The following is a 25,091-nucleotide window of genomic DNA, read 5'->3' on the forward strand; positions in this document are numbered from 1 at the left end:
TTCTTCTTCTTCTTCTTCTTCTTCTTCTTCTTCTTCTTCTTCTTCTTTATTGTGGGATATAGGCTTGTAACTTGCCAAACAGCTAAAGAAAATGATAGAATTGAAAAAAATAGAAGTTGAAGTAACTGAAGTTTTTTCTTTTTGTCCTTGAATAGGGACTTGACTACTTGACCAAATGGAAGGTTGCATATTTTTCCTATTAATGTTTTATGATAATCTCTGGAGGAAATGCATAGCAAGCTACATACTGATCATTTTAAGTTTTATACTGTGTTGTTTTATCCTACTGGTACTTTGTGTTCCTGAGTAGCTCAAAAGGAATTTTCAGAATCTTGAAGTCAAGAGATTTGCCAGTGAAGACTTTGTACTCTTCTTATCAAATCAGTTCATAGTTAGGGCTGCCTTTCATTCACTGTATGATGCTGAAGATCTTACTTTTCTTCTGTTCATCAAGTCTTTATTTGAACTTCCCTTAAGACCTATCTATCCTGTAAATAAAAGAGCATTTTGTGATTTCCCCATTGTCATTTAGTGCCTGTAAATCAACCCATTTAGTAGACCAGAATAATTGCTATCCTTTTAAAGGATGCATTTCTTTACTTTTTGTTTGTTTTCTTTTGATAGACTTTTCTGGTGAGATTAGTTATGGTATTAATGAATGTGACTGTTTGGTATTATATAAATGAAACGTGTCACAGTTTGGAAGATTTACGGAACTCAGTGAATCAGTATTTTCTAAATGACCACATCATGATGGTACAAAATCATATATAAGTAAATGATATGTTTAAAGTGCAGGATAGATGGATGGAATTTGATGTAGGAGTATGAAACATTTATGAATATAGTTTCAGATTCCACATTGTAACTAACCTTTAAGAAACTACCACTTGTTGAGTTTCGTTATAGTATCCAAGAAGAATATATCCAGAATTATTTGTCAAGGCTATTAAAATACTCCTCTCTTTTTAAAGTACATATTTGAGTGAGGTTGGATTTTTTTTCATATATTTCAGCCAAAACAACATATCGCAACATTGAATGTAAAAGCAGGTATGAGAATTCAGCTCTTTTATTAAGCCAGACATTAAAGAGATTTGCAAGAATATAAAACAATGCCATGCTCTGTTTTTTTTTTTGAAATCATAGTGATTTCATTAAAAATGTTTTTTTATGTTAACATGTAGTAGGTTTGTTATTTTAACATGAATTAATAAATATTTTTAAAATTTCTTGGTTTTCATATTTAATATAGTAAATGTGATCCCTATAACTCATATAACCAAAAGCTCTTTGGTGTTCTCAGGAATTTTTTTTTAAAGAGTGTAAAAGGTTTCCAAGACCAAAATGTGTAAGGACCTCTGGTATAGTACTTAAGCAGGGACTTGGAGCCAAATTGCTTAAGTTTGAAATTCAACTTGATTTATTGTTTAATAGCTCTTTGACCTTGGACAAGATATTAAACTACTTTTTGCCTCATGTGTAAAGTGGCTAATATAACTTGTAAGGTTGTGATGTGGATTAACTTGAACGTATGAAAAGTTCTTAGAATTTATATAGCACTTGGCAAGCTATATAATTATCACTTATTGAACATTCATAGTATAATATGTATTCTCTTTCTTGATGCTAAATTTCTAGATTTCTGGAGATTGAGTGTTTTGGGGGTATTAACCTGGTCTGTTATCAGTAGAGTCCTAGATACCTGCAACCTCTTCTGTAATTCTTTTTCCTCCAAGTCAGTGGTTCTCAGCCTTTCTTGTGCATTCGAATCACCTGGGAAGCTGTAATTAAAACAAACACCCCAATACCCCAGACACACCTCAGATTATCCCACTTGAAACAGAATCTGGAGGTACGGGAGGCGTTTTTCTTGCTCTTCAGTGCTGCTACCAATACCAAGGAAATTTGTAGCATTCCCTTTTCCCCCAATTCCCCAAATATATGATTTAATATTCACATAAATGATTCTTCGAGCCAGGCGCACTCTCGGTAGTACTCCATACCTTGTCAGTACCAGTTAACAGATTCATCTCTGTTCTCCCAGTTGCAACCATCCTATCCTCTGACCATACCTCCCATCCTTCCAGTTCAATCTTTTTAGTGTTTCATCTCCAGCAACTCTTCTATTCTACTCGTTCCTATGTTAGTAGGTATCAAGACCGTTAGTGTTCATTCAGCCAGTAGCACCGGCTGTGGGATTAACTGCCAGTGTTACTGCCGGACACCTACTGATTGACCTAATTGGAGGAGCAAACCTCACCCTAATGAGCACCAGCCTACCAGGCTTTTATTTCATTTGTCATTCTCATTCTGCTTACTGTCCTTGGAGTTGCAGTAGCCCTAGTTCAAGCGTATGTATCTTCCCTATTTATTAGTAAGCCTTTCCCTGTGTGATGATACCTCATGACCCACGAAACGCAGGACCGTTGGTCCTGCCACCCTTTCACTAACCCACCTCCCTTACAGACTTGCTTGGCCTTTTCCTGACTTAACAGCCATGGTCCATAATTGTGATCATTCTTTTGCAAACCCTCTCAGATCTTTTGCCTCTCTTCCTTTCTATTGTGCTTTTCTGGCAAGGTCCCAAGCTTTGTTAAATCCAAATTCCTCTCACTCCACCTTTGCACCCAGGCAACGAAATTTATGCTAATTTGTCTCACTTAAAAACTGTACCTCTAACCCCAGTGGGGCTTTTAGTGCTGTCTGGAATTCCTCCTACATTTTTCCAGTCTATTTATTCTTCTGAATGACTCTTCCAAATGACTGGTTCACACTTCCTTCTCAAACTTCCAATATCATTTCCTTCTTCCTAACTCCCAGCTGATGACCATCCTTCGTGTTTCAAGGAGAACATATAAGCTCTAAGGAGAGAAGTTGGCCCCAAGCTCCTGTCACCTCACACAACAACCTACCTGTGCTCCTCCTCCTCCACTAGTCTTTTCCTCCTGTTCCTATGGATGGGCTCTCTGTGCTCATTTCTAAAGCCAGCCCTCTTAGAGATCCCATCCTTATCTACCTGTTGGCTTTCTTTCCTCTTGCTCTTCTGCACCCAGCCCCTTAATGCCCCCCCTCTTTTTCTACATGGACATTCCAGCAGGCTACAAACATCTGAGCAGAACTTTCCCTTGACCCCACACTCCTCCCTAGTTAACCGTTTGAATTGTCTATACTAGCCTTGTGCACTTTCTACCCATTCTCTCTTAAATGCTTGACAGTCATGCTTTACCTCACCAAAGAGTGCTTTTTGAGGACGCTGTTGATGGCTGTGTCACTGGACCTAGCAGTCAACTCTCAGACCTCCTTACTCACCGTGTCAACACCATTTCACACAAGCTGATCACCTCTTTCTCCTTGTGCCACTCCCTTCACTAGGCTTCTGAGATACATGCTGTTTGGTCCTCAGTATTACTATCTGATGTAGTTCATTGTTTGTTGCTTATTTTGGCCCTCTAAAATGTAAGCTTCTGGGGAGCAAGGGCTTGGTTTGTTTTCTTTACTGCCTAGAACAGTGGCTGAAGCTTAATAATAGGCATCTGATAGCTGTTGTTGAATGAATGAATGAATGAATGTGAGCTTAACAAGGACTGCATGCTTACCAAATCTCTCCCCATTCCCAGCTCCTTTCCTTGTTGTCAGCTCTCACAGCCATTTCCTTCCTCTCTCTCAACCTTGTATTTCCTAACTTATTTTCCCTCTTCCCTACTCCGTTCCTATCATTTCCAGACCAAACCATCATCGGTGTGCTTGTGTTTCTGTGGGGTTCCGGTGTTTACGGAACATTTATTTATATCTGGTATAGGTGCGGATGGTCTATGGATCTGGGTTGAATGATGTTAGCATATAATGCTGAATTTATGTGCAGATTGAAAAAAATTAAAATTGTAAAAGAATAAGAGGAAATTAAGTCTCCCAGGGCTAAAATGATGATCTTCTAGGGTATCAAGGTTTCTCATTTTGTTGCTACCCGGCTTCACACTTTACTGTCTCTGCCTCCTTCTAATGGAATTTCTCCTTCATTTTCTGCAAGGATTTTTAGAAGACAAGGAGAAGTCACCAAGCTCAAAAGACCCTTGTCACTTCAATTCTGAGTTTATGGCTAATTAAGAGTAATCTTAGATTTTCATCACGGTTTTCCTCTGTGTCGATGTGCTGATGGGATGCTGGATGTGTATGAAAATTCCTTTTCAGCTGGTCTTTTATTTATGGCTTCTACAGAACCTTGCCTCCTGGAATCCTTCAAATCCTGAATGTCTGTTGCTTGTGGTGAAGGAGCTTGTGCAACAGTATCACCAGTTCCAGTGCAGCCGCCTTCGTGAGAGCTCCCGCCTCATGTTTGAGTATCAGACGTTACTGGAAGAGCCGCAGTATGGAGAGAACATGGAAATTTATGCTGGGAAAAAAAACAACTGGGTAAGGATTTTCGAGAATGGGGGAAAAAAGGCATTTCATCTGTAATAAAATAATCAATTCAGCTATTCATTTATAGTAAACCCCAGCCATTTCCCTGGACAAGTGTGGTTTTAGTTGCCTGTATACTTTCTCATAATTCAGACTTTGAAGGGACTTGAATGTTCATCTGGTTCATTGTGTTTCTCAAAAGTCATCTCCTGGGAAGTGTGTAAAATTCCATCTCCCGTCCTCAGAGCCAGATGTTCACACATCGGAGGTGGAACTTCAGGACCTGCCTGTATAACAGGCCCCCTGGATTGGGGTCCGGTGCAGGTCACAGAGGCCACGTTTTGAGACACAAGCGTCCCCTCCTTTTCAGTGTAGAACGTGTCAGTATCCCAGTCAGATCAGAGAGGTCAGTAACTCTGGCGGTAGCTAGCTTGCATGGAGCCTTTTATCATCTCTTTTTATAATTTTCCTACTTTGTAGGATCTTTTCGTTTTTATATTTAGTTATAAAAATAGGGACCGCTTCAGGAGCTTGTGTCATCCTTGCCCAGGGGCCATGCTAATCTTCTCTGTATCGTTCCGGTTTTAGTGTTTGTGCTGCCCAGGCGTGCCCTGTAGGATCTTTTTAAAATGCAAGTCAGGTCACATCTCTCCTCTGCGCACAACTTTCATCTCTTCTCCCTTTCTCGCGTCGCAAAAGCCCACGTCTTTCCCGTGGACGTGCAGAGGCCCTACGTGCTGCCGTCACCACCGTCCTCTACCCATCCTTGCTTCTCCCGCTTCATCTCTCGCTCTCCCACCTAAAACTTTTCAAGTCCAGCCACACTGACACCCTTGCTGTGCTGCGCACACACAGGTGCGCTGCTGCCCTGGGGTCTTTGTGTACTTTTCCCTCCTCTGCCTTCTTTCCCCTGGATGTTCTCACGGCTGAACCCTTCCTTTTTGTTTTTCCCCTGGTGTCCTATTCTCTGCATGCCTGTATTAACACCGCCTGTTTTTTTGAAAAGCAGCTTTCTTGAGGTACAGTTTCCTTAACCATAAATTCACCTGTTTTAAGTGTACAATTCAGTGATTTATAATACGTTTACCAAGTTGAGCAACCACGGTCTGGTTTGAGACTGGTTCCTTCACCCCGGTAAGATCCCTCACACCCATTTATGGGTAGTCCTTTTCCTACCCCAACCCCAGGAGCTACTAAACTACTTTGTTTCTGTATAGACTTTCTTTTCATACAGTGGTATCGCACAATATGTAGACTTTTGTGACTGGCTTCTTAGGATGATATGTTTGGGATTCTTCCATATATCACTGGTTCATGTCTTTTTATGGCTAAGTAATTTTCCATTTTAGACATGCCGCGTTATGTTTATCCATTCACCTGTTGATGGACATTTGAGTCGTTGCCACTTTTTGACTATTATTATTGTTATTTTGGATGCAAAAAGGTGGTTTTATTAAAGCATGGGGACAGGACCCGTGGGCAGAAAGAGCTGCTCCACTTTTTGACCATTATGAATAATGCTGCCATAAACATTCACATGCAAGTTTTTGTAACACCCCATTTTTAAATCACATCTCACACACCCCCACCTTTGCTCTACTTTTTTTTTTTTTGCAACTCTTTTTAACATGCCACGTGATTAACATGTTGTGTTAATATATGTTGCTGCATAAAGTAATCGTTCCAGAATTTAGTGGCTTAAAGCAACCACATTTATTATCGTAGTCTTTGTTTGTCAGGAATCTGTGTAGACCCTGTGCTTCAGGGTCTCTCAGAAGCTGAACCCAAGGTGGTGGTCAGGGCTGCAGTCACCTCGAGGCTCAACTGGAGATGGATCCATTCCGAGTTCACTCATGTGGCCGTTGGTACCATTCAGTTCCTTGCAGGCCGTTGGATTGAGGGTCTCGGTTCAGTGCTGGCTGTTGGCCGGGACCGCCCTCAGTTCCTCACCTCTTCGCAAGGCCTTTCCACAGGGCAGCTCATAAGGTGGCAGCTGGCTTCACTGGAGCAAGCAAGCAGGAGAGATCAAGAGTGTGTGAGCAAGACAGACGTCATAGTCTTTATAACCTGATCTTGGAAGTGACATCTTATCATGTTTTCTATGTTCTGTTAAGTCCAGTCCACATACAGGGAAGGAATCACCCGAGAGTGTGAATACCTGGAACCATTGGGAGACACTTAGAAATAGTCTACCGCACTCATTTATTACGCTTATTGTTTGTGCGTCTTTCCCCACCGACATGTAGAATTTCATGAAGGCAAGGATCTTTGCTCTGTTCACTGTTGTATCAGAAACACCTGGAACAGTGCGGACCACATTGTTTACATTCTATAAACATTGTTGAATGAGTGAGTTAATAAAGTCGGTTTAGTTAAGCATAAAATAACTTGCAGGTTCCCTTCTCCGCATTTGTTCTTTTAGGTTTCACTTAGCCTTCCTTTTCTTATTAAATATGGCTCCTCCCCTTTTATTCTTCAGCCTTTTCTTAAAGGACGTGTTTCCCAAGGTCTTATGCCATGATTATTACCTTTGAATCAGTAGGTCTAAAATTTATTCTTGTTGCAAACCATCTTTTTTGTTCTGTCCAAAGTTTAATAAAAAACCTATTTTGCTTATTTTATTGTGGTAAAAGACACATCAAATTTAATTTACCATCTTCACCATTTCTAAGTATACGGTTTAACAGTGTGGAGTATATTTGCCTTGTTTTGCAACGGATTTCTAGAACTTTTTCATCTTATAAAACTGAAACTCTATACTCATTAAGTACCAGTTTCCTTTCCTTCTAGCCCTTGGCAACTGCCTTTCTACTTTCTGTTTCTATCATTCTGAGTCTTTTAGATTCTTCAAATAAGTGGAGTCATGCAGCATGTGTCCTTTTGTGACTGGCTTATTTCATTTAGCATGGTGTCTCTGAGGTTCATGCAGCTTGTAGTATGTTTAAATTGCATCCCTTTTTAAGATCGAATAGTGTTCCATTGTAAGTATGTACACATTTTGTTTATCCATATACCCGTTGATGGACGTTTATGTTGCTTCCACCCCTTGGCTATTGTGAATAAAGCTGTATTGTATAAGGGCGTGCTCATATCTTTTCACTGCTTTGAATTCTTTTGATTATATCCCCAAGGGTGGCATTGCTGGACCATCTTGCTAATGTTATCTTTAAGTCTTGAAAAACCTCCTTACTGTTTTTCATAAAGGCTGCACCGTTTTCAGTTTCCATCAACATTGCGGAGTTTAAGGTTTTGAACTATTGGTTATTTTGAAATTTGAATCTGTTCACGTGGATAGTAAGGAAAACTTTGTTGAAGTTAGTTTATCCTCTAGTCCTAGCATTTCTTCTTATTGAGTAATCATCATATTTCTCTTCTCAAAAACAGATGTTAGGTTAACTTGGCATGACTTCTTGGTGAACCTGTGTTGTCTTTAGTGCTGATAGACTCATTTGAAAATGAGAATCACTTCAGACTTTAGTTTTTTTTTAGTCTTTGGTTTTTAGGATTTTCCTTCCCACCCAATTCACCCTTTGAATATTAACGCTGAATTTAAATATATCTAGTTTTATGGCACCTTTTCTGATCCAAAAAGTTTTTAAATTATAGTTGACCTTTAAACAACACGTAGTTAGGGTCACCGTCTTTCTTCCCCTCCCCCCATGCAGTCACAAATCTGTGTGTAACTTTGGACTCCTCCAGAACTTAACTACTAATAGCCTCCTGTTGACCAGAAGCCTCACTGCTAACATAAACAGTCGATTAACACGTACTTTGTATGTTATATGTATTATGTACTGTATTCTTATGATAAAGTAAGCTAGAAAAAAGAAGATATTAAGAAAATCATAAGGAAGAGAAAATAATTTATAGTCCTGTACTGTATTTATTGAGAAGTATCTCCATGTAAGTGGACCCATGCAGTTCAAACCTGTGTTCAAGGGTCAACTGTGTATTCACTGGCTCAGCTAATACTCGACTTGTAGTCCATGTAGCTGTTGGAGTTTAAATTCATTTAAAGCAGCTAGACAGTTTGAATTTATAGTGTTTTAAAAACTTTGTATTTAATGTTACTGATTCTCCATTCTTCACTTAAAAAACCTACTACTGCTCTACTCACCCCAGTTTATTTTGATTTATTATTGAGTACTTTGTAAGCATTAGGGCAATGGGTATGGATTTAGGGAAAGTAAAGAAACTGAGAGTCCCATGACAAGGCAAGGTGGGTAGTTAGAGGTCAAGCTTACAGCAGAGCAGACCTAGAGAAGGCCTAGTAGAAGTGGGAGCTGAGACTATAAAATAAATATAGAGGCATATGAGTTAGTTACTGGTCAAGGAACAGAATATAAGGTGTCTTGAGGGATGAAACACACTGAAGTTTGGCATACTGGTTCAGGAATGCTTTAAAGGACAGTCTGCTAATGGAATCCAAAACTAGACCAAGAATCTAGACAATAAACACAAGGCCCTGGCAGAAAGAAAGGAACTTGATTTTGAGCCAAGATTTTTTGAATCAGGGATTGTATGAGTTTCCAATTGCTACTGTAAAAAATTTCTATAAACTTGGTGGCTTAAAACTACACAAATGTATTATGTTCTAGTTCTGGAGGTCAAAAGTAGGAAATGGGTCTCCATGGGCTAAAGTCAAGGTATTGGCAAGGCTGTGTTCCATTTGGAGATGGAACACAGTCTCTACAGGAGACTGTTTCAGAGTACTTAAGAAACTGGCAGATGTGCTCTCAGAGATATCTCTGAGATACTATGGAGAAGCAGAAAGATCTTAGAAGACTGCAGAAAGAAAAAACATTCTGGTGATTTTTGAAAGAAATGACACTCAGGTCTTTAATGACACTCAGGATGATTTGCAGACATTTACATAAGAACGCGATAGTCCCTTGGAACAAAAGTTGGGTAACCAAGAAATAGTCATGGCAATTTGTTTTACCCTTTTAAGGAAAGTGGATGTCATTGACTTAGATTATCTCATTTTTCTTTTTTTTTAAAAATTTTTCAATGTTTATTTATTTTTAAGAGACAGGGACACAACATGAGTGGGGGAGGGGCAGAGAGAGATGGAGACACAGAATCCCAAGCAGGCTCCAGGCTCTGAGCCCAGCTCGCGGGGCTCGAACTCACGAGCTGTGAGATCATGACCTGAGCCAAAGTCGGACGCTCAACCAAATGAGCCACCCAGGTGCCCTTCATTTTTCATTCTCCCTTAACATTCTACTGACAGTATGTTCCTTTCTTAGGCATTTGAATATGTGGAAGAACTATACCTAAAAGATTGGATATAACTCTTGTCAGCCATCAGGTGTCTTGCGGAATGTCACAGGGATACTCTTTTGGGCCTATTTTCTCACTGTTTTATTAGGACATTGAGAGGCACGCTTTTCAGGCTTTCTCATAACACAGTTTGAAAAGGTGGTTGCTCTGAAAGACTACAGAATCTATTTAAAATTATTTTTAGGCACTGAATGCTGTACCAGCCCCACAAGATGCAATTTTAATAGGGCTAAGCCAGTGCAGGACTGATGTACATTTAAGGAAAGTCTGCTCTGCTAGTTTTGGGCTACAAGGGCCGTCTACCAGCCACAGCTTTTGCTCTTGAAGGTGTTAAAATCCAATTGAGAAGGCTCCGTACATATTTGTGAAAAATGAAGGGGCAGTGCCGGGTAGATGGCCTCAAGTGGAAGTAGAGCCTGTGTAAGAATTTAGAAGACCCGACCACTGAGGAGCGGAGTGACTGTGGAAAGCTGTCACTGATGAACTGGAGCTGGCCAAGCCCACAAGGGCAGTGGGCACAGCATGATAGGTAGAGGAGGTCAGTGAATGGTTGGAGAACTTAGGGGCATGACATACATGGGGAACAAGAATTGTAAGCACACATTCTGGTTTACTGGTCAGTAAATCCGATCTATTATCGCTTAGTGCAATACTGAAGCGTGAAGATTTTGTATGAAATACATTGATGTTTATTAATTAAAACATTAATATTAATGTGCTCTCTAACTAAACCACCATAAGATTGATATATTCTTCCTGGCCTAAATGTAAGTCTGTTTATTTTGGTTCTCCTGATCCGACTGTCCATCTGATAAGTACCCTCTGTAATGAATCCAAGAGTATATGTAAGTAGTTAATACCTTTGGATTACAAGATCCTGTATTCTTTTGAGAGGATGGTGACTGCTTGCCTTCACCGTTGTCATCATTGAATTTTTCTTTCTGCCACATAATTTACATCCTTAACTTTCCATTTCTGTTCTTGAAGTGTGAGGCTCTTAAAAACCTGAGATGCCTCCTCCATTTTATTGTCATCTGGCAAAAAGAAAATTTCAGTAGCCATGTAGAAGAGGGAGAGGTTTCTAATCTCTCATCAACATTCTGGCAAGTCTGATAATTTGAAATACAGTGTTCCCTCCATATCACCTCAAAGATGGTCTCCCCCCCCCCCCATACTTCCATTTAGAAGGTTTCAGCAAGTGCACACTTGGAGGTAAATATTTGAAAGAAAACCAACAAAAACCCTCTGCTCTTTGCCTTTGTCTTTTTATGAAGCCATTTCTCTTATTGCCTTGCCCATCTCCTTTAATGAATGAGTAGATGTTAGTTTTGAACATTGCATTCTTTGTCTATGGTGGTTTTGTAATTTTTAGTAAACACTTTTTTTAAATCTGGAGAAAACAGAGGATACATTGGAATGTAAGCTTATGTGTTCAGAATAAACAATTCTTTTTTTAAAAAAGTTTATTTACTTATTAGAGAGAGGGGTGGGGGGAGGGACAGAGAGGATGAGAGAGAGTCCCAAGCAGCTCTGCACTGTCAGCACAGAGCCCAGCATGGGGCTTGATCTCACAAACCGTGAGATCATGACCTGAGCCGATATCAAGAGTCAGATGCTTAACTGACTGAGCCACCCAAGCATCCCCAGAATAAACAACTCTTATATGTGCCTGTATGGTCAGAGTTTTTTTTAAAGGTTTGTTTGTTTGTTTGTTTATTTATGACTATAAATTCACAAGAGGGTATAAAATAGTAGAGAGATCTTGCATACCCTTCACTGAGTTTCCTCCAGTGGTTACATTTTACATAATGAGAGTAAAGTATGGAAACTAAGAAATTGACATTGGTACAATGTATGTGTTTGCCATTTTACCACATGCATCATTTCCTGTAACTACCACTGCAGTCCAGAGGCAAAACTATTCCTCACCACAAAGATCTCCCTCTGCTACCTCTTTAAGCAGAGTTAGTGTTAAGATTAGAATTTTAATTTTGTTGAATGCCACAACATAAGCCACAGGTATAAAATCATATATACTGTTTTGATACAGTATATCAAAATAAAGGTACATTATACATTTTCTCATTGGGTAAAGCCTAAGGTCTCATTTTAAATTATGTATATTGACTGCCTTGTCAGTATTTCCTGCATGGGTCTGTTGTGTCTAAAGAACCAGTGTTTGTTAACTTTAACAAAGCACCATAAAGAAGTTTGTGAATTTTTCTTTGACTTCTAATTCCCAGAACTCAAAGTTAGTTATCGTACCTCATATTTTTATCAAAGACATTTTTCTTTCCTGCTATGAAATGAATGTTTTGAGATGTTCTGCAACCACTTATTTTCACATAGTTTACATATTAAAGAATACCAGTGGGTGATCTGTGAGATAAAAGTTTTTTGGCAACAGATTTTTTTTCCTTTTGTGGGTATTTTCTTAATAATGGCATATACTTACATAATGGAGAATGTGAAGCAATTATTTTTTTTTTTTCGTTATTATAGTTGACCCCAAATGCCAGTAAGATTTTAGGAATCTATGGCTTATAAATTAAACTCTGGCAGCATTTAAAACTACCGTGCAGAAAAGAAAGGAGCTGTTCTAGGAGGAGCTCCTCATTTGAGTTAATGACCTAGGCTTCTGTCATCTCATCCTGCTGTGATGTTACATTTGAAGGGAAAGTATGTGAGCAGTGTTAAAAAATAAACAGGGATATTAAAACTTTTGCGAGTTTATTTGAGTAAACATCAACTCGATGTGGTTAGGAGCATTCTACTGACAAAAGCTAGGGGCAGGGTTTTTGTAGAGAAGACACTGAAGCAAAGCAGGGAATTTGGCTATAGACTAAGTGCTCGCATTATCTGGGAAAGCCTAGTTGGCTGTTTGTGACTGATTGTTCCTTATAATTTTGAGGCATTTCTAGGAAATGACTGGCTGAGATTTCAGTTTGCTTAAGTCACCTACCAAGGTGTTAGAACCACCTCAGTCTAATGGCCTCCTTGTTTGGTTACTTTTATAGCAGTATGTGTTGGAGTTTCAGGTCCTTCTGGGCAGAGGCCATTTGGAAGTGTGTTGGAGAGAGAGTGATCTGGGAGGTGGGAGCTTCAGATTCTAATCCTGTCATTAGTTTTGTGTACGTGTGACTATAGATTTTCTCTTTGTCACTTTTCTGGAGTAACTTCCCTGTCACCCAGCCTTGGGACAAAGGTAAATTAGATCCTGTGCGTAGGAAGCAAACAGAATTGAGCAAACATGGGGTTATGTAATACAAAGTATTGTTATTATTAGCCTTCTTTTGTAAATAGTTGAAATGAATTATGATAGTAGGGGCTCAGTACATTCTAGGTTAGTGATTGTTCCTGTATTATCTCTGAATATGCTGTTCATCATAAAGTACCATATGTGGACCAGTAGAAGTTGATGCCACTAAGATGCAGGTAAGGAATGGAAAGTAAGGTGAGAGGGAAAATTAGTTTAAAAAAATTTTTTTTTAACGTTTGTTTATTATTGAGAGACAGAGAGACACAGAGCGTGAGCAGAGGAGAGGTAGAGAGAGGGGGAGACACAGAATCCGAAGCAGGCTCCAGGCTCTGAGCCGTCAGCACAGAGCCCGATGTAGGGCTCGAACTCACAAACTGCGAGATCATGACCTGAGCCGAAGTTGGTCTCTCAACCAACTGAGCCACCCAGGTGCCCCCCAAATTAGTTTTTAATAGAGACAGAGGTGCTTATGTTTCCGGGAGCAGTTCTGATGGCATTCGGAGCAGAGGAGAGCACATTGCAGGGTGTCAGGAATGCAGGTGGAGAAAACGAAGTAGGGACAGTAGGTTTAGGCAGCATTTGGTGGAGGAAAAAACGAATCATCTGGAAGAGGCAGTGGGGTCCCATGATCACTCCCCACTGACCAGACGACAGGTGTCAGCCTTCTTGTTAGGAATGTTTGGTGGCTCAAGCAGATCTTCAGGTATTTGTGACAGAGAGAATCTAACTTTTTTTTTTTTTCAACGTTTATTTATTTATTTTTGGGACAGAGAGAGATAGAGCATGAATGGGGGAGGGGCAGAGAGAGAGGGAGACACAGAATCGGAAACAGGCTCCAGGCTCCGAGCCATCAGCCCAGAGCCCGACGCGGGGCTCGAACTCACGGACCGCGAGATCGTGACCTGGCTGAAGTCGGACGCTTAACCGACTGCGCCACCCAGGCGCCCCGAGAGAATCTAACTTAACGTGGAGGTTAGTATTGGAAAAATGTCTAGAACGGTTTGGCCCAACACGAGAGCTGCCAGCCAGCCATACACACGTGGCTGTTGAGCACCTGCAGTGTTTTTCGGAACTGGGATGGAAGCAGATGCAAGGTATAAACCAGAATTTGAAGAATTTCCTACCCCAAAATGATCTCATTACCAATTTTTATATTGATTGCATGTGGAAATGGGAGTATTTTAGATATATTGGGATATGGCATTAAAATTGATCTCGCTTGTTTCTTTACCTTTTTATTTTTATTATTTTATTTTATTTTATTAAAAAAATTTTTTTTAACGTTTATTTATTTTTGAGACAGAGAGAGACAGAGCATGAACGGGGGAGGGTCAGAGAGAGGGAGACACAGAATCCGAAACAGGCTCCAGGCTCTGAGCTGTCAGCACAGAGCCCGACGCGGGGCTCGAACTCATGGAGCGCGAGATCATGACCTGAGCCGAAGTCGGCCGCTTAACCGACTGAGCCACCCAGGCGCCCCTCTCTTACCTTTTTAAATGTGGCTATTAGAAAATACTAAAAATCTTACACATGCATGTGTAGCTTACATTTGTGTGTTATGTCTCCCTTCTCTTGGATAGCACTGGTCTAGAATGGTGGAAGAGGAGGGCCAGAGTGCTCCGAGGGGGATCAAAATATCTGGAGGGTCAGAAAGCGTGTGGCCCTTTTACCTTGGCCATGAGGATGGAGTAGGTGTTCTGGTGATGCTCGTCAGCAGGGGATCCTTCTCTCATAATCGTCTTTCAATTTATTCTGCTTGGGAGTTATGCCCTGGCGGCACTTGACTTGGAGACAGGGATAAACTTGTGCTCCTTTGAAAAGGGTGTGGTGTGGGTATCAGCTGTGTTACACACACTTCTAGGAAGTGACAGATTTGTTTGTTTTTGTTTTTAACCACATGGAACTATTATGAGTTGAACATTATTTAAAATAAATGAACCCATGACCAGGGCTCACATTTTTATTGTTTTTGTAATGGATTTGTTATATTGAATTCTGACCTGGATGTCAGTAGGAGTACTTGGGATCTTGCCCTCAGTAGTGTTCTTGCCCTCTATCTGATCTTGCCCTCAGATTTTGACTTGATTCCTAAGAAGTGGTATGTGTGTGCCTCTAAATTACTTATACCTGTAGACATTAAAGGTGAGTGTGAATAGCTTTTTCAGTTTTACTGACATTTGAAAGGAATTTTATTTTATTTTTTAAATAATAGAACTGTCAGTAGGAAGTTCACATTTCTTTTAGCAGCAGGATGCATTAAGTGGAGAAAACCTGGTTTTATGGAAGCAGATGAAGCACAGAGGAAATCCTTTCCATTTCCTTTGCCTGTACCTTGGAGAGCAGCGTGTGAGGAAGGACGGGGATCGTGCCACGTGCCTCTGTTTGGGAGGCCACTTGTTTGTTCTGAAATGTTGGGTCCCTTGCCCCGTTTCCTAGGTGGCCACTTAGATGTAGGGAGCACCCTTTGCACAGATTTCTCAGCGTAAAGGAGTCTGCAGGGGACATCAGAGAACCAGGTGCCCCGGATTTTTTTTTTTTTTTTTTTTTTTTTTTTTTTTTTTTTTGAGTAGGCTTCACGCCCAGCGTGGAGCCCAGCACAGGGCTTGAACTCACAAGGTTGAGATCAAGACCTTGGCTGAGATCAAGGGTACGACGCTTAACTGACTGAGCCACCCAGGCGACCCTTCCCGAGTTTTTAATGCTTTTTTTCCATGTAATAAAAGGGAAAAGGTGAAGGATCCTGTGTTCGAAGTGTTCTGTGAGACAATCCCTCAGATTGTCTTATGGCTTTGGGGGAGAGTGCACATAACTTAATCCCCCCACTCCTAAAAGGTTTCCTAGTTTTTCAGTTATTTCTAGTGAATTTATGGTGTCCCTAGCTGGTTTACTGTGAAGAACTCTGGAGGTAGTGCTGATTAGTTCAGAAGGCGCATAAACCAAACAGAATTCTTGCCTGGGAATGTGGAGATGGCACTGAGAGAGTGAGCTTAGCCTCCTTGTGAGTAACTGGGTGTCACATGTAAATTTTTTCTCATATTGTCTAGTCAAAGGAATGAGAAAGTGGTAGTTGGAGAGAAAGATGAAGCACAGAGTAGAGATAAGACCAGGACAAACAGCTCAAGGTGTTCAAGTCTTTCGAACTGAGGCTGGGCTGCGTTTTAGCTTTAGATTCCATGAGAAACCTCAGATCCTTGTAAGAAATTATCTTTCATTTGCTCAGTGAATTTGAAATGGAATTCTGTTACCTAAAATGAGGAGTCCTAACTCCATGACTTCCACAGGATCCAGTGAATATCTGTCAGAACATCGCATCGTAATATTTTGTTTGTCTAGTCAAAATAGACTTTAAGCTCCATGAGGACAGAGACTGTATTTTGTCTTAAGATCTCCATCACCTAACCTGGCACTTGGCACAGTAGGTGTTCAGGAAATGTTTGTTGAATGAATGAATGAATGAATGGATGGATGGATGGATGGATGAGTGAAGGCATGAATTAGGAGCATCTCATTATGCACACTTTGGACTGTAAATTTCTTTTTAAAAGTTTTTGAGTGAATAATATATTCATATTGTTGAAACATCAAAATCTGTTAAAAGATATGTAGGGAAAAGTCTCTCTCCCATCATTGTCCAACATCCACCCAAATTAGGACCGTCTTCCTTTCCTTTCCCATCCCACGTAAGCACTGCTGTAGCTTTCTTCTAGTGTACCTTTTCAGAGTTCCTTTATGCGCGTAGAAGCAAATACAAATACAGACACTTGTATATATGTGTGTATGTGTGTATATATATATGTGTATATATGTGTGTATGTGTATATATATGTGTGTATATGTGTGTGTATGTGTATATATGTGTATATATGTGTGTGTGTATATATGTGTGTGTATATATATGTGTATATATGTGTGTATGTGTGTATATATGTGTGTATATATATGTGTATATATGTGTGTATGTGTATATATATGTGTATATATGTGTGTATGTGTGTATATATGTGTGTGTATATATGTGTATATATGTGTGTGTGTATATATGTGTGTATGTATATATGTGTATATATGTGTGTATGTGTGTATATATGGGTGTATATATATGTGTATATACACACACATTCCCCCCTTTCAATGCAAGTGGTAACATGTATCACACACCGTGCTTGGCAGCTTTGCTTTTGACTTGATACAGCTCCGAGTTTCTTTCCTGAATAAGCACACAGAGAGCGCCTTCATCCTTGTACCCGTCATCCTTGTACCTGCCATTTTGTGTGTGTCCAAGTATGTCTGTAAGATAAATAATTAGAAGAGGAATGGCTGGATCCAGGTTTATGTGTGTTTATAATTTTGTCTGTAAAATGCCCTCCATGCAGTTCATTCTAGTTTATTAACCCAGCAGCAGTACATAACGGTGGTTGTTTCTCCACACTGTTGCCAACAGTGTATTAACATATTCGAAGATTTCTGTCAAGCTCCACTTTGCAGAATGGCCTGGTAGCTCCTCTTGGACTAACCCTTCCACAAGTAGCAGCTGTAAGCTCTGGGCAGAACATAAAGCCATGTGCCTCAAGGTGCTGGGTAGTGATTGAAAGCAGTCAGATACCAGATGGGGGTTGATACTTGGAAGAGGCAAAGGCAGAGCTAACAGGACAAAATCAAAACATCGAACATACATGAATGTGGAGTCCCGGAAGGAGAGGAGAGGAGAAAAAGAGGGAGCAGGGAAATATTTGATGAAATAATGCCTAGGTATATCCAAGTATGGCAAAAGACATACATTTAGAGATTCAAGAATCTCAACAAACCCTAACTAACCAAGACAAATGCAGTCAGAATACTGAAAACCACACATAAAGGGAAAATCTTAAGTGGTCACAGAAAACTGGCACTTTATTTGTAGGTGAGTAGTTAACTTGAGTCAACGCTGACTTTTCATCAAAAACAGCGGAGGTGAGAACACGGTGCAGCGACATCTATGAAGTGCTGATGGATTTCTGCCAAGCTGTTTGGTAAAAAATGATAATTTGTATTCCTTTTGTTATGAATAAGGGTATGCATTTTTTCATGTTTCAGACTGTATTTCTTTTCTGTATATTCTTTGCTTGTTTTTCTTGGGGTTTTCATCTTTTTTCTTCATTAAGGTCATTAGCTTTTTGTGGTAGAGTCACAAAGACATTTTCCTCCGTCAATTGTCTTTTGACTTCGCTGATGGTGGTTATTTGCCATCCACGAAATCTTTCTATTCAGGCTGTCAAGCTTATTTGTCTTTTCCCTTTTGGCTTCTGAATTTGGAGTCGGATTTGAAAGGCATTCCCTACTGCAAGGTTATAAAGATACTCATCAGTGTTTTCCTCCTTAAGGTTTCAGCTTTTACACTGAAATTCTTAATCTACTTGGGCTTTATCCTCATATATGATATGAGATGTGGATCTAACTTTATTCCTAGATGATGATGCAGTTGTCCCTCATCACCAATCATAACACTAAATGTATTTGGCTTATTTCTGGACTTATTTTTTGTTTGATTTAGCTACAGTATTACCCTGCTGTAATTACTGTGTTCTCACTCTCCGGTGTAGTTAGCCCTTCTGCTTTGCTTCTTTGAAGTTTTCCTAGCTGGTATTAATTGCTTATTTTTCTGTGGGGTCTAAGGGCCTGGCTTTCTAAGAGTTCCCTCAGAGTAATGAGCCCCAAAGTGTAGACAGAGTTTTCACAGGTTGTAATTTATAAGAGCATTATTTTGATGAGTTTCTGAGTCGCTCCCTAGATTATAAGCTATAAGAGGGCAGGGGCCATGTCTCTTTTCCTCATTATATTTGCAGTACCTAATATAGGGCCTGACACATTTTAGGCTCTTAACCCATAGTGATGAATGGGGAATGAATCTTGAGCTCTGACTCTTTATTGCTCTCTCAAAGGCTGTAGGCAAGTTTCTTGACTGTTTTAGGCCTAAATTTTCTCATTTCTAAAATAGGAACAAGTGAATTATATCTATAGAACAGGGTTTTGGGATAATTAAATAATATAGCTTAGAAAACATTTGGTAAAGAATGAGATGTTATAAAATCCTCGTTAGACTGGCTTTGGCTTTCCTTTTCACGTGCAATGAGTAATTACGCATTTGCCAAGGAATAGTCTCCAGACTTAGGCTATTGGTTGTCAGAGTCCATTTGAAGAATCACCATCAGACTGTCATCCTGTTAAAGTTGTAGTCCTTCTCCTCCTCCTCCTCTTCCTCTTCTTCCTCCCTCTCCTCTTCCCCTCCTCCTCCTTCTTCTTTTTTGATGTTTATTTATTTATTTTGAGAGACAGAGAACACAAGCAGGGGAGGAGCAGAGAGAGGGGGAGAGAGAATTTCAAGAAGGATCTGTCCATCAGCGCAGTGCCCGATGCAGGGCTCAATCTCATGACCCTTGAGATCATGACCTGAGCTGAAATCAAGAGTAGGGCGCCCAACTGACTGAGCCATCCGGGTGCTCCAAAGTCATAGTCCTTCTTGAGTGTTTCTTAGCTTTTAGCTGTCTAAGTGATAGAAGCAGTCAATTTCAGATGACAGCTTGTTTGTTGACAAAGGAACAACCTCTAAGAAAGGAAGTCAAATTTCCCTTTACATAGCAACCTGGGTTTGGAGCCCATTCTGCACAAGATGTCTGCCTGTCACTACCTGTCACATGACATAGCCGCTATTACCAGAAGAAAAGTTAGATTTAACAAATTGCCAAAACTCAGAGTCTTATTAGTTTAAGTTACTTGCCAGTGTACTACAACTTGAAAAAAAAGGAAGGATGCACATATTTATTGCTAAGCTGGGGAAATTGCCATGAAGGCAGTTGGCAGAACGGCTGACATTTTCACAGTCAGAGGTCAGATAATTTTCTACATCTATCCAAGAGAAGGTTTGACCAAGGACTGACAAAAAAATCAAATTATTCTGTTCACTTGGCTGCATCTAAATGTCTCATTTTCAGCTTACAGGAAAGATTGCTATGGAAGCAATCTTTGACGTGACAACAGCGTGACCGTAAATTGCTTGAATAACTGTTGGAACTTTGAATATAAAAACACAGAAAAAGTCATCTGAGGTAGAACTCAGAAAGGATTTTTCACTATGGTTTACTCCTTATGTAATTTATGGTTCAAATTTTATATTAAGGTATGTTTTAAATCAGCATTTACTTAGTTACACAGAAAGAGATGACGTCCAGGTCACAAGGAAAATCAGTGGCAGAACTGAAAGCTGAATTCTTGAGTTGTAGTTTCCAGCACTTCCAACACTGTGAGAAACAAGTGCTAAGCTTTCTTTATTCTCTCAATGGCAAAATAAAGACTGTACGGTCAGCTTGAAAGTTGGAGATCAAAAAACACTTTCTGCGGTTTCCAGAGAACCAAATTTCCTTTCACAGTCTTTTGAGTTTCTCGTGTTACGAGTTTAGTTGTGCAAATCAGCCCATTGCTGATAAACACAAACTCCTCTTAGTCCTTGGATCCACATGCCTTTTATTATTAATTTAGTCATGTAAATCAGTCTTTTGCCAATAAACATAAATTTATATTAGCTCTAGGATCAACATTTTGAGAGGGGATAAAGTAGGGATTGTCTGAGCGTTTTAAAAGGAACGTTGGTCTAAAATAGCTGGTAGAATAAAAATATATTGTACAAACTAAAATAGGGCAAAAGAGCTAAAATGCAGTGGATGGACTAAAATAACTAGCAGTTCACATGAGTCCAAGTGCTAAATACGTAATTATATTTCCCATTACCTTATATGTACAAGACTTGTTTTAATTTTTAAATCGTACATTTTATTCCTTTCATTGTTTTTTTTCCCCTAAATATAGATGAGCCATTGGGTGTAACAATGAGAACATTTTGAGATCGCCATTTTAACTTGGCTATCGCCATTTTAACAATGGCTATTTATTGATTGGTTTGCTTCTCTAAACTGAAAATGAAGATGAATTGAGTTTGACTTATTGTCTATCCAGCCACCTCCCTTCCCCAACCTCTTCTAATCCCTTAGTACTTCTAAAAAACCTCTCTCAACATCCCCAGAAATGACTTACCCAGTGTTCCACATAGATGAAGTAGTCACTTTAGTGTTCACTAATTTTATGAGTGATTGTTGCACGTCCTACTGGGGTTAGGAAAAGAGAGTTTCTGCATGAGCTTTGATCAGTATTAGTACTTGTTTGCTTCAGTAACATTGTCCTTCTTGTTCTTTCTTGAACATCTAGGGCCGCATCACCCCTTTTTATACTTCCTGTTTCCCTTGCCTGGGATGTTTTTCCCCCACATCCCACATGATTTTCGTCCTCACCTCTTTCACGGCTCTGCTCAGTTGTTACCTTGTCAGATTATTCTATTAAGAAGCTATACTTAACCATCTGAGAGTTTTGAGCAAAGGGGGATCGTGATCTGACTAATGTGTTAAAAGGGTTGCTGTGTGTATGGCGATGGAAGCAGACTGCTGGCAAACAAGGGCTGAGCCAGTTGGGGGTGATTGCAACCGTCTAGGCTAGAGGTAGCTGTGGCTCAGATCACATGGTTGTGTGGTGGCGAGAAGGGGTTGGGGCTGAGGATCTCTTTTGAAGGTAGAATCAGCAGGATTTGCTGCCACCTTGGATGTAGGACAAGCGAGAAAGAGAGGAGTCAAGATCTTGAGGTTTTTTGGCCTGAGGGATTGAAAGAATGGAATTGCCGTTTACTAAAATGAAGAATAAATATCAAAGGAAGGAAACCAAGGGTTTGGTTTTACTCACGATCGTTGGATACATGAAACAAGTTAGGAAAAGGTCTGGGCAGAGATAGAAAATTTGGGAATCATCAGCATATAAAAGGTATTGAAAATCTTGAGCCTGGATGAGATCGCCAAGGAAGTGTCAAGGAACGGGAGAGATCTTGATCTGAGCTGTGGTGGTGTGCACCAGAGTTCAGAGGCCACCGTAGGGGAGGCCAGTGAAGTAAAGAAGAACCAAGAGCGTGGGATCCTGGAAACAAAGGGAAGAATGTAAGGAGTAATAATCAGCTATGTCAAAATGCCGCAGAGAGAACAAGTAATAAAATGAGGACAGAGAGATGACCATTGGGTTTGGCAGTGGGGAGGTCATTGGTGACCCTGATGGGCTGTGGGGGTTGGCTGGTGGGGAGAAAGGGCTGACAGGAGAGGGTTCCAGAGAGCATAGTAAAAGAAGAAATGTGTACGTTGAGTATAGACCAGTTCTTTACAGGAGATTGTTTTGTGAAGTTCAACAGAGAAATGAGAGGGGACCTGAAGTGAGGTATGAAGTTAAGAAAGATTTTTTTTTTTCAGAGAGAGGGCGCAAGTGAGCAGGGGGCAGAGAGAGGGAGAGAGAGAGAATCCCATGAGGGGCAGAGAGAGAGAGAGGGAGAGAGAGAAGCGGGGCTCACCGGAAGCAGGGCTTGGGCTCATCCAGTGCGGGGCCCAAACTCACGAGCTGCGAGACCATGACTGCGAGATCATGATGTTAGCTGAAGTTGGATGCTGAACTGACTGAGCCACCCAGGCACCCCCGGAAAAACTTTTTAAATGATGTTTGCATGCTGGTGGGAGTGAGTGGGTAAAGAGGGGAGAATTGCTTATATAGGAGAAAGAATGGGGATAGTGGTTGGGAATTTGTCTTCTTTGATGAATGTCCCTTACCCTGTGGCACTCTACCAGCACCAAAGGAAGACTTTTCATTCTTCCCATACCCCCAAATTCCCACTGGGCCAGATACCCCTCTAATAAGCTCTCGTAGAAATCTGTAGTGTTACATGTTATCCCTATACTCACCTCTTTCAATGTAGGAGCCCCTGTGCTTAGGTCCAAAGAATGCCACTGACCAGGTGGTATTAATTGTAGAGTCCTCCAGTTGCTTAACAAAACACCAAGACCATACCTTTCTGGTCATCTTGGACTCTGATAAAATGTAAGAGTTTTAATAGGCTCTTTCACAAACCTTTTCCTTTCACCTACTGTGATGCAAGCTGTTTGTAGATCCTTAGGTGACTCTTAACTATTCTTTCAAGTAGCCTGCGTGTATTGGCATTGGGTACTGAGGATAGCTGCTCAGCACCAATGATTTTCCTTGTTTCTCACCACTGACATTTCTGGCGGCACAGTGGCTGCTGTGAGTCTATCTGGCTTGCCTCAGCTTTGAGTCTGTCCATTCAGTTCTCTCATTTCTGCTTTTTGTGTCATGGGGTTAGGCTTGTGGCAATGAGGAAGTGCTCCGTCCTTAGCTGGAGGTTGATGTAAGTTAAAAGATGTTATAAGCGGCAAAACAACAACTCCCATGTAGATGGTAGTTATCGCTTTTATCTTTTGAGCTCAAGGTTTATATTTCTGTTTGCATTTTCAAGGTTTTAGGTCAGAGTTTAAAAATTGCACCCAGTTGCTAGGGTCATTATAGAAAGGTGTGGTGACTGATGTGCAGTCTTCTGTAAGAGCTGTGCATGTGTGCTTGTGTGCCTTCATTCACTGATCCATAAAAAAATATTTGTAAATGCTTGCTATGTCTAAAGATGTGTTTTAGTAACCTGAGGTGCTTTTTTTATTTTTAAGGGGGAAGGCAGTGGAGACATTGGGAGCTGTTTAGTGTTCACAAAATATAAAAAGGATAGAGACCCACTCTTTAGAGTAGTTCTAGATCATCCCTGGAGTTCTTTGTTCAAACAAGTTGTTATAGTGAAACCCCGTATGTCAAAATCCCAAGCTGAACTGCAGGCGTGTAGTGAGAGAGGTTGAAAGACCCAGGATACCACCAGCTCAGCACCCTTCCTTGTGACCTTTGCACACAGGTTCCTTGGAACCCCGAGGTGTCAGCCCAACTGGAAAGACCCTTCTCCATACTGTGACAAAGTGTTTTTAAAAAAATGTGATGCCTTAGACTTTCCCGTCATAAACAAAACAAAACAAACAAACAAAAAACCCAAAAAAGAAAAAAACAACAACTTTGATTTCCCATCATCACACAGTGAGAGGAAAACTTTTTTCTTTTACATGAATTTTTTTTTCTTTAAAGAAAAATAAAAGCTATTTTTAGGCTTGGCTAAATGTTTTAATTCTATAAACCTCTGTACATCTTTCCTATGGAAAGAGAATTGAGAGAATTACTGAAAAGTTATTAGTTGATGATGGATGCTAATAGACTGTCCAGGAGATTAGAATCTTATTTGGGGTACCTACTGATAGACTGCTTTATATTATAAGGGTAGAAGTTTGACCTATGTATGTATTTCCAGACATACTCTAAGGCATGGTGATACATGTCAGTCATCTGTGAGTTATAAATCTTAGCGAATTGGTCTGAATGCTTTAGTAAAAAGAAATGAATCAAAGGGACAGGTCTGTCTTTATTGCTTGGATTAAAAAAAAATCATATATTCATGTATTTTTTTTTTACACTTAAAAAAACCAAAAAGGTAATGCTACCTTATAATTGTATTGCACATTAAAAATGCAGATTTAAAAAATTCTGATTGTGCTTTTAGTACCTAATAATTTAATAATTCTTTTTGATCTTTCCCTACTTTTCCAACCTTCTTTTCTTGCTTGATGTTAGGAAACCCAAACTGCAAATGCCTCCAGTTTGAACAGGTTGAACTTGTGGCCTTGGTGATAATTGTTACTTTATAATCAATTTTTATTTTAATCTTATTATTATACCTTTTGTCCTACAGACTGGTGAATTTTCAGCTCGTTTCCTCTTGAAATTGCCAGTGGATTTCAGCAATATTCCCACCTACCTTCTCAAGGTAAAAATATACGACATCAGTGTGAGAATGTAAATGAGCTTTTAAAGTAATTATTTGACTCTGAATATTTGTATGATTGGCTTGCCTGCATTTTGTTCAGATGATGAATTTATTAAAAATATTTACTATACAAAGATTACTGAGTTTGTTATCAAAAAGCTAAAATAGTAGCCCTAAAAGTAATTTCAAAATGAATTTTCCTTACAAAATAAAATCCATAATAAGTAAACTAAATTTGGGGAAAACAATCACTGTTAGTAATCTTATTGGGAGGAGAGACTCTCATGGAAGTTGTCTAAAAGGCATTCTTTGGGTAGGATTGCATATTAATTATTGTGTGCTAAAGGGCATCTCATTTTCCTTATTTATGTCAGTAGTTCATCTTAGGCA

The 25,091-nt window shown here is 39.9% G+C and overlaps 1 protein-coding gene and 1 non-coding gene across 6 annotated transcripts in view; one reads left to right on the plus strand and one right to left on the minus strand.

Moving 5' to 3' along the window:
• BABAM2 (BRISC and BRCA1 A complex member 2) overlaps positions 1-25,091 on the plus strand; it is a 405,089-nt gene that overhangs the window by 120,261 nt on the left and 259,737 nt on the right. For all 5 annotated transcript variants that reach the window (XM_040496370.1, XM_040496371.1, XM_040496369.1 and 2 more), the window contains exons 5-6: positions 4,219-4,413; positions 24,627-24,701. In XM_040496370.1, the coding sequence (XP_040352304.1) occupies positions 4,219-4,413; positions 24,627-24,701 (270 nt within the window). The remainder of the gene's footprint in view (positions 1-4,218; positions 4,414-24,626; positions 24,702-25,091) is intronic.
• On the minus strand, positions 4,909-5,013 carry LOC121044624 (U6 spliceosomal RNA). Its single transcript, XR_005797390.1, has one exon. It is a non-coding gene; the product is annotated as a U6 spliceosomal RNA (small nuclear RNA).

The sequence above is a fragment of the Herpailurus yagouaroundi genome, unplaced genomic scaffold (assembly GCF_014898765.1).
Source record: "Herpailurus yagouaroundi ecotype Mexico unplaced genomic scaffold, PumYag 188, whole genome shotgun sequence".
In the NCBI taxonomy this organism is placed as follows: domain Eukaryota; kingdom Metazoa; phylum Chordata; class Mammalia; order Carnivora; family Felidae; genus Herpailurus; species Herpailurus yagouaroundi.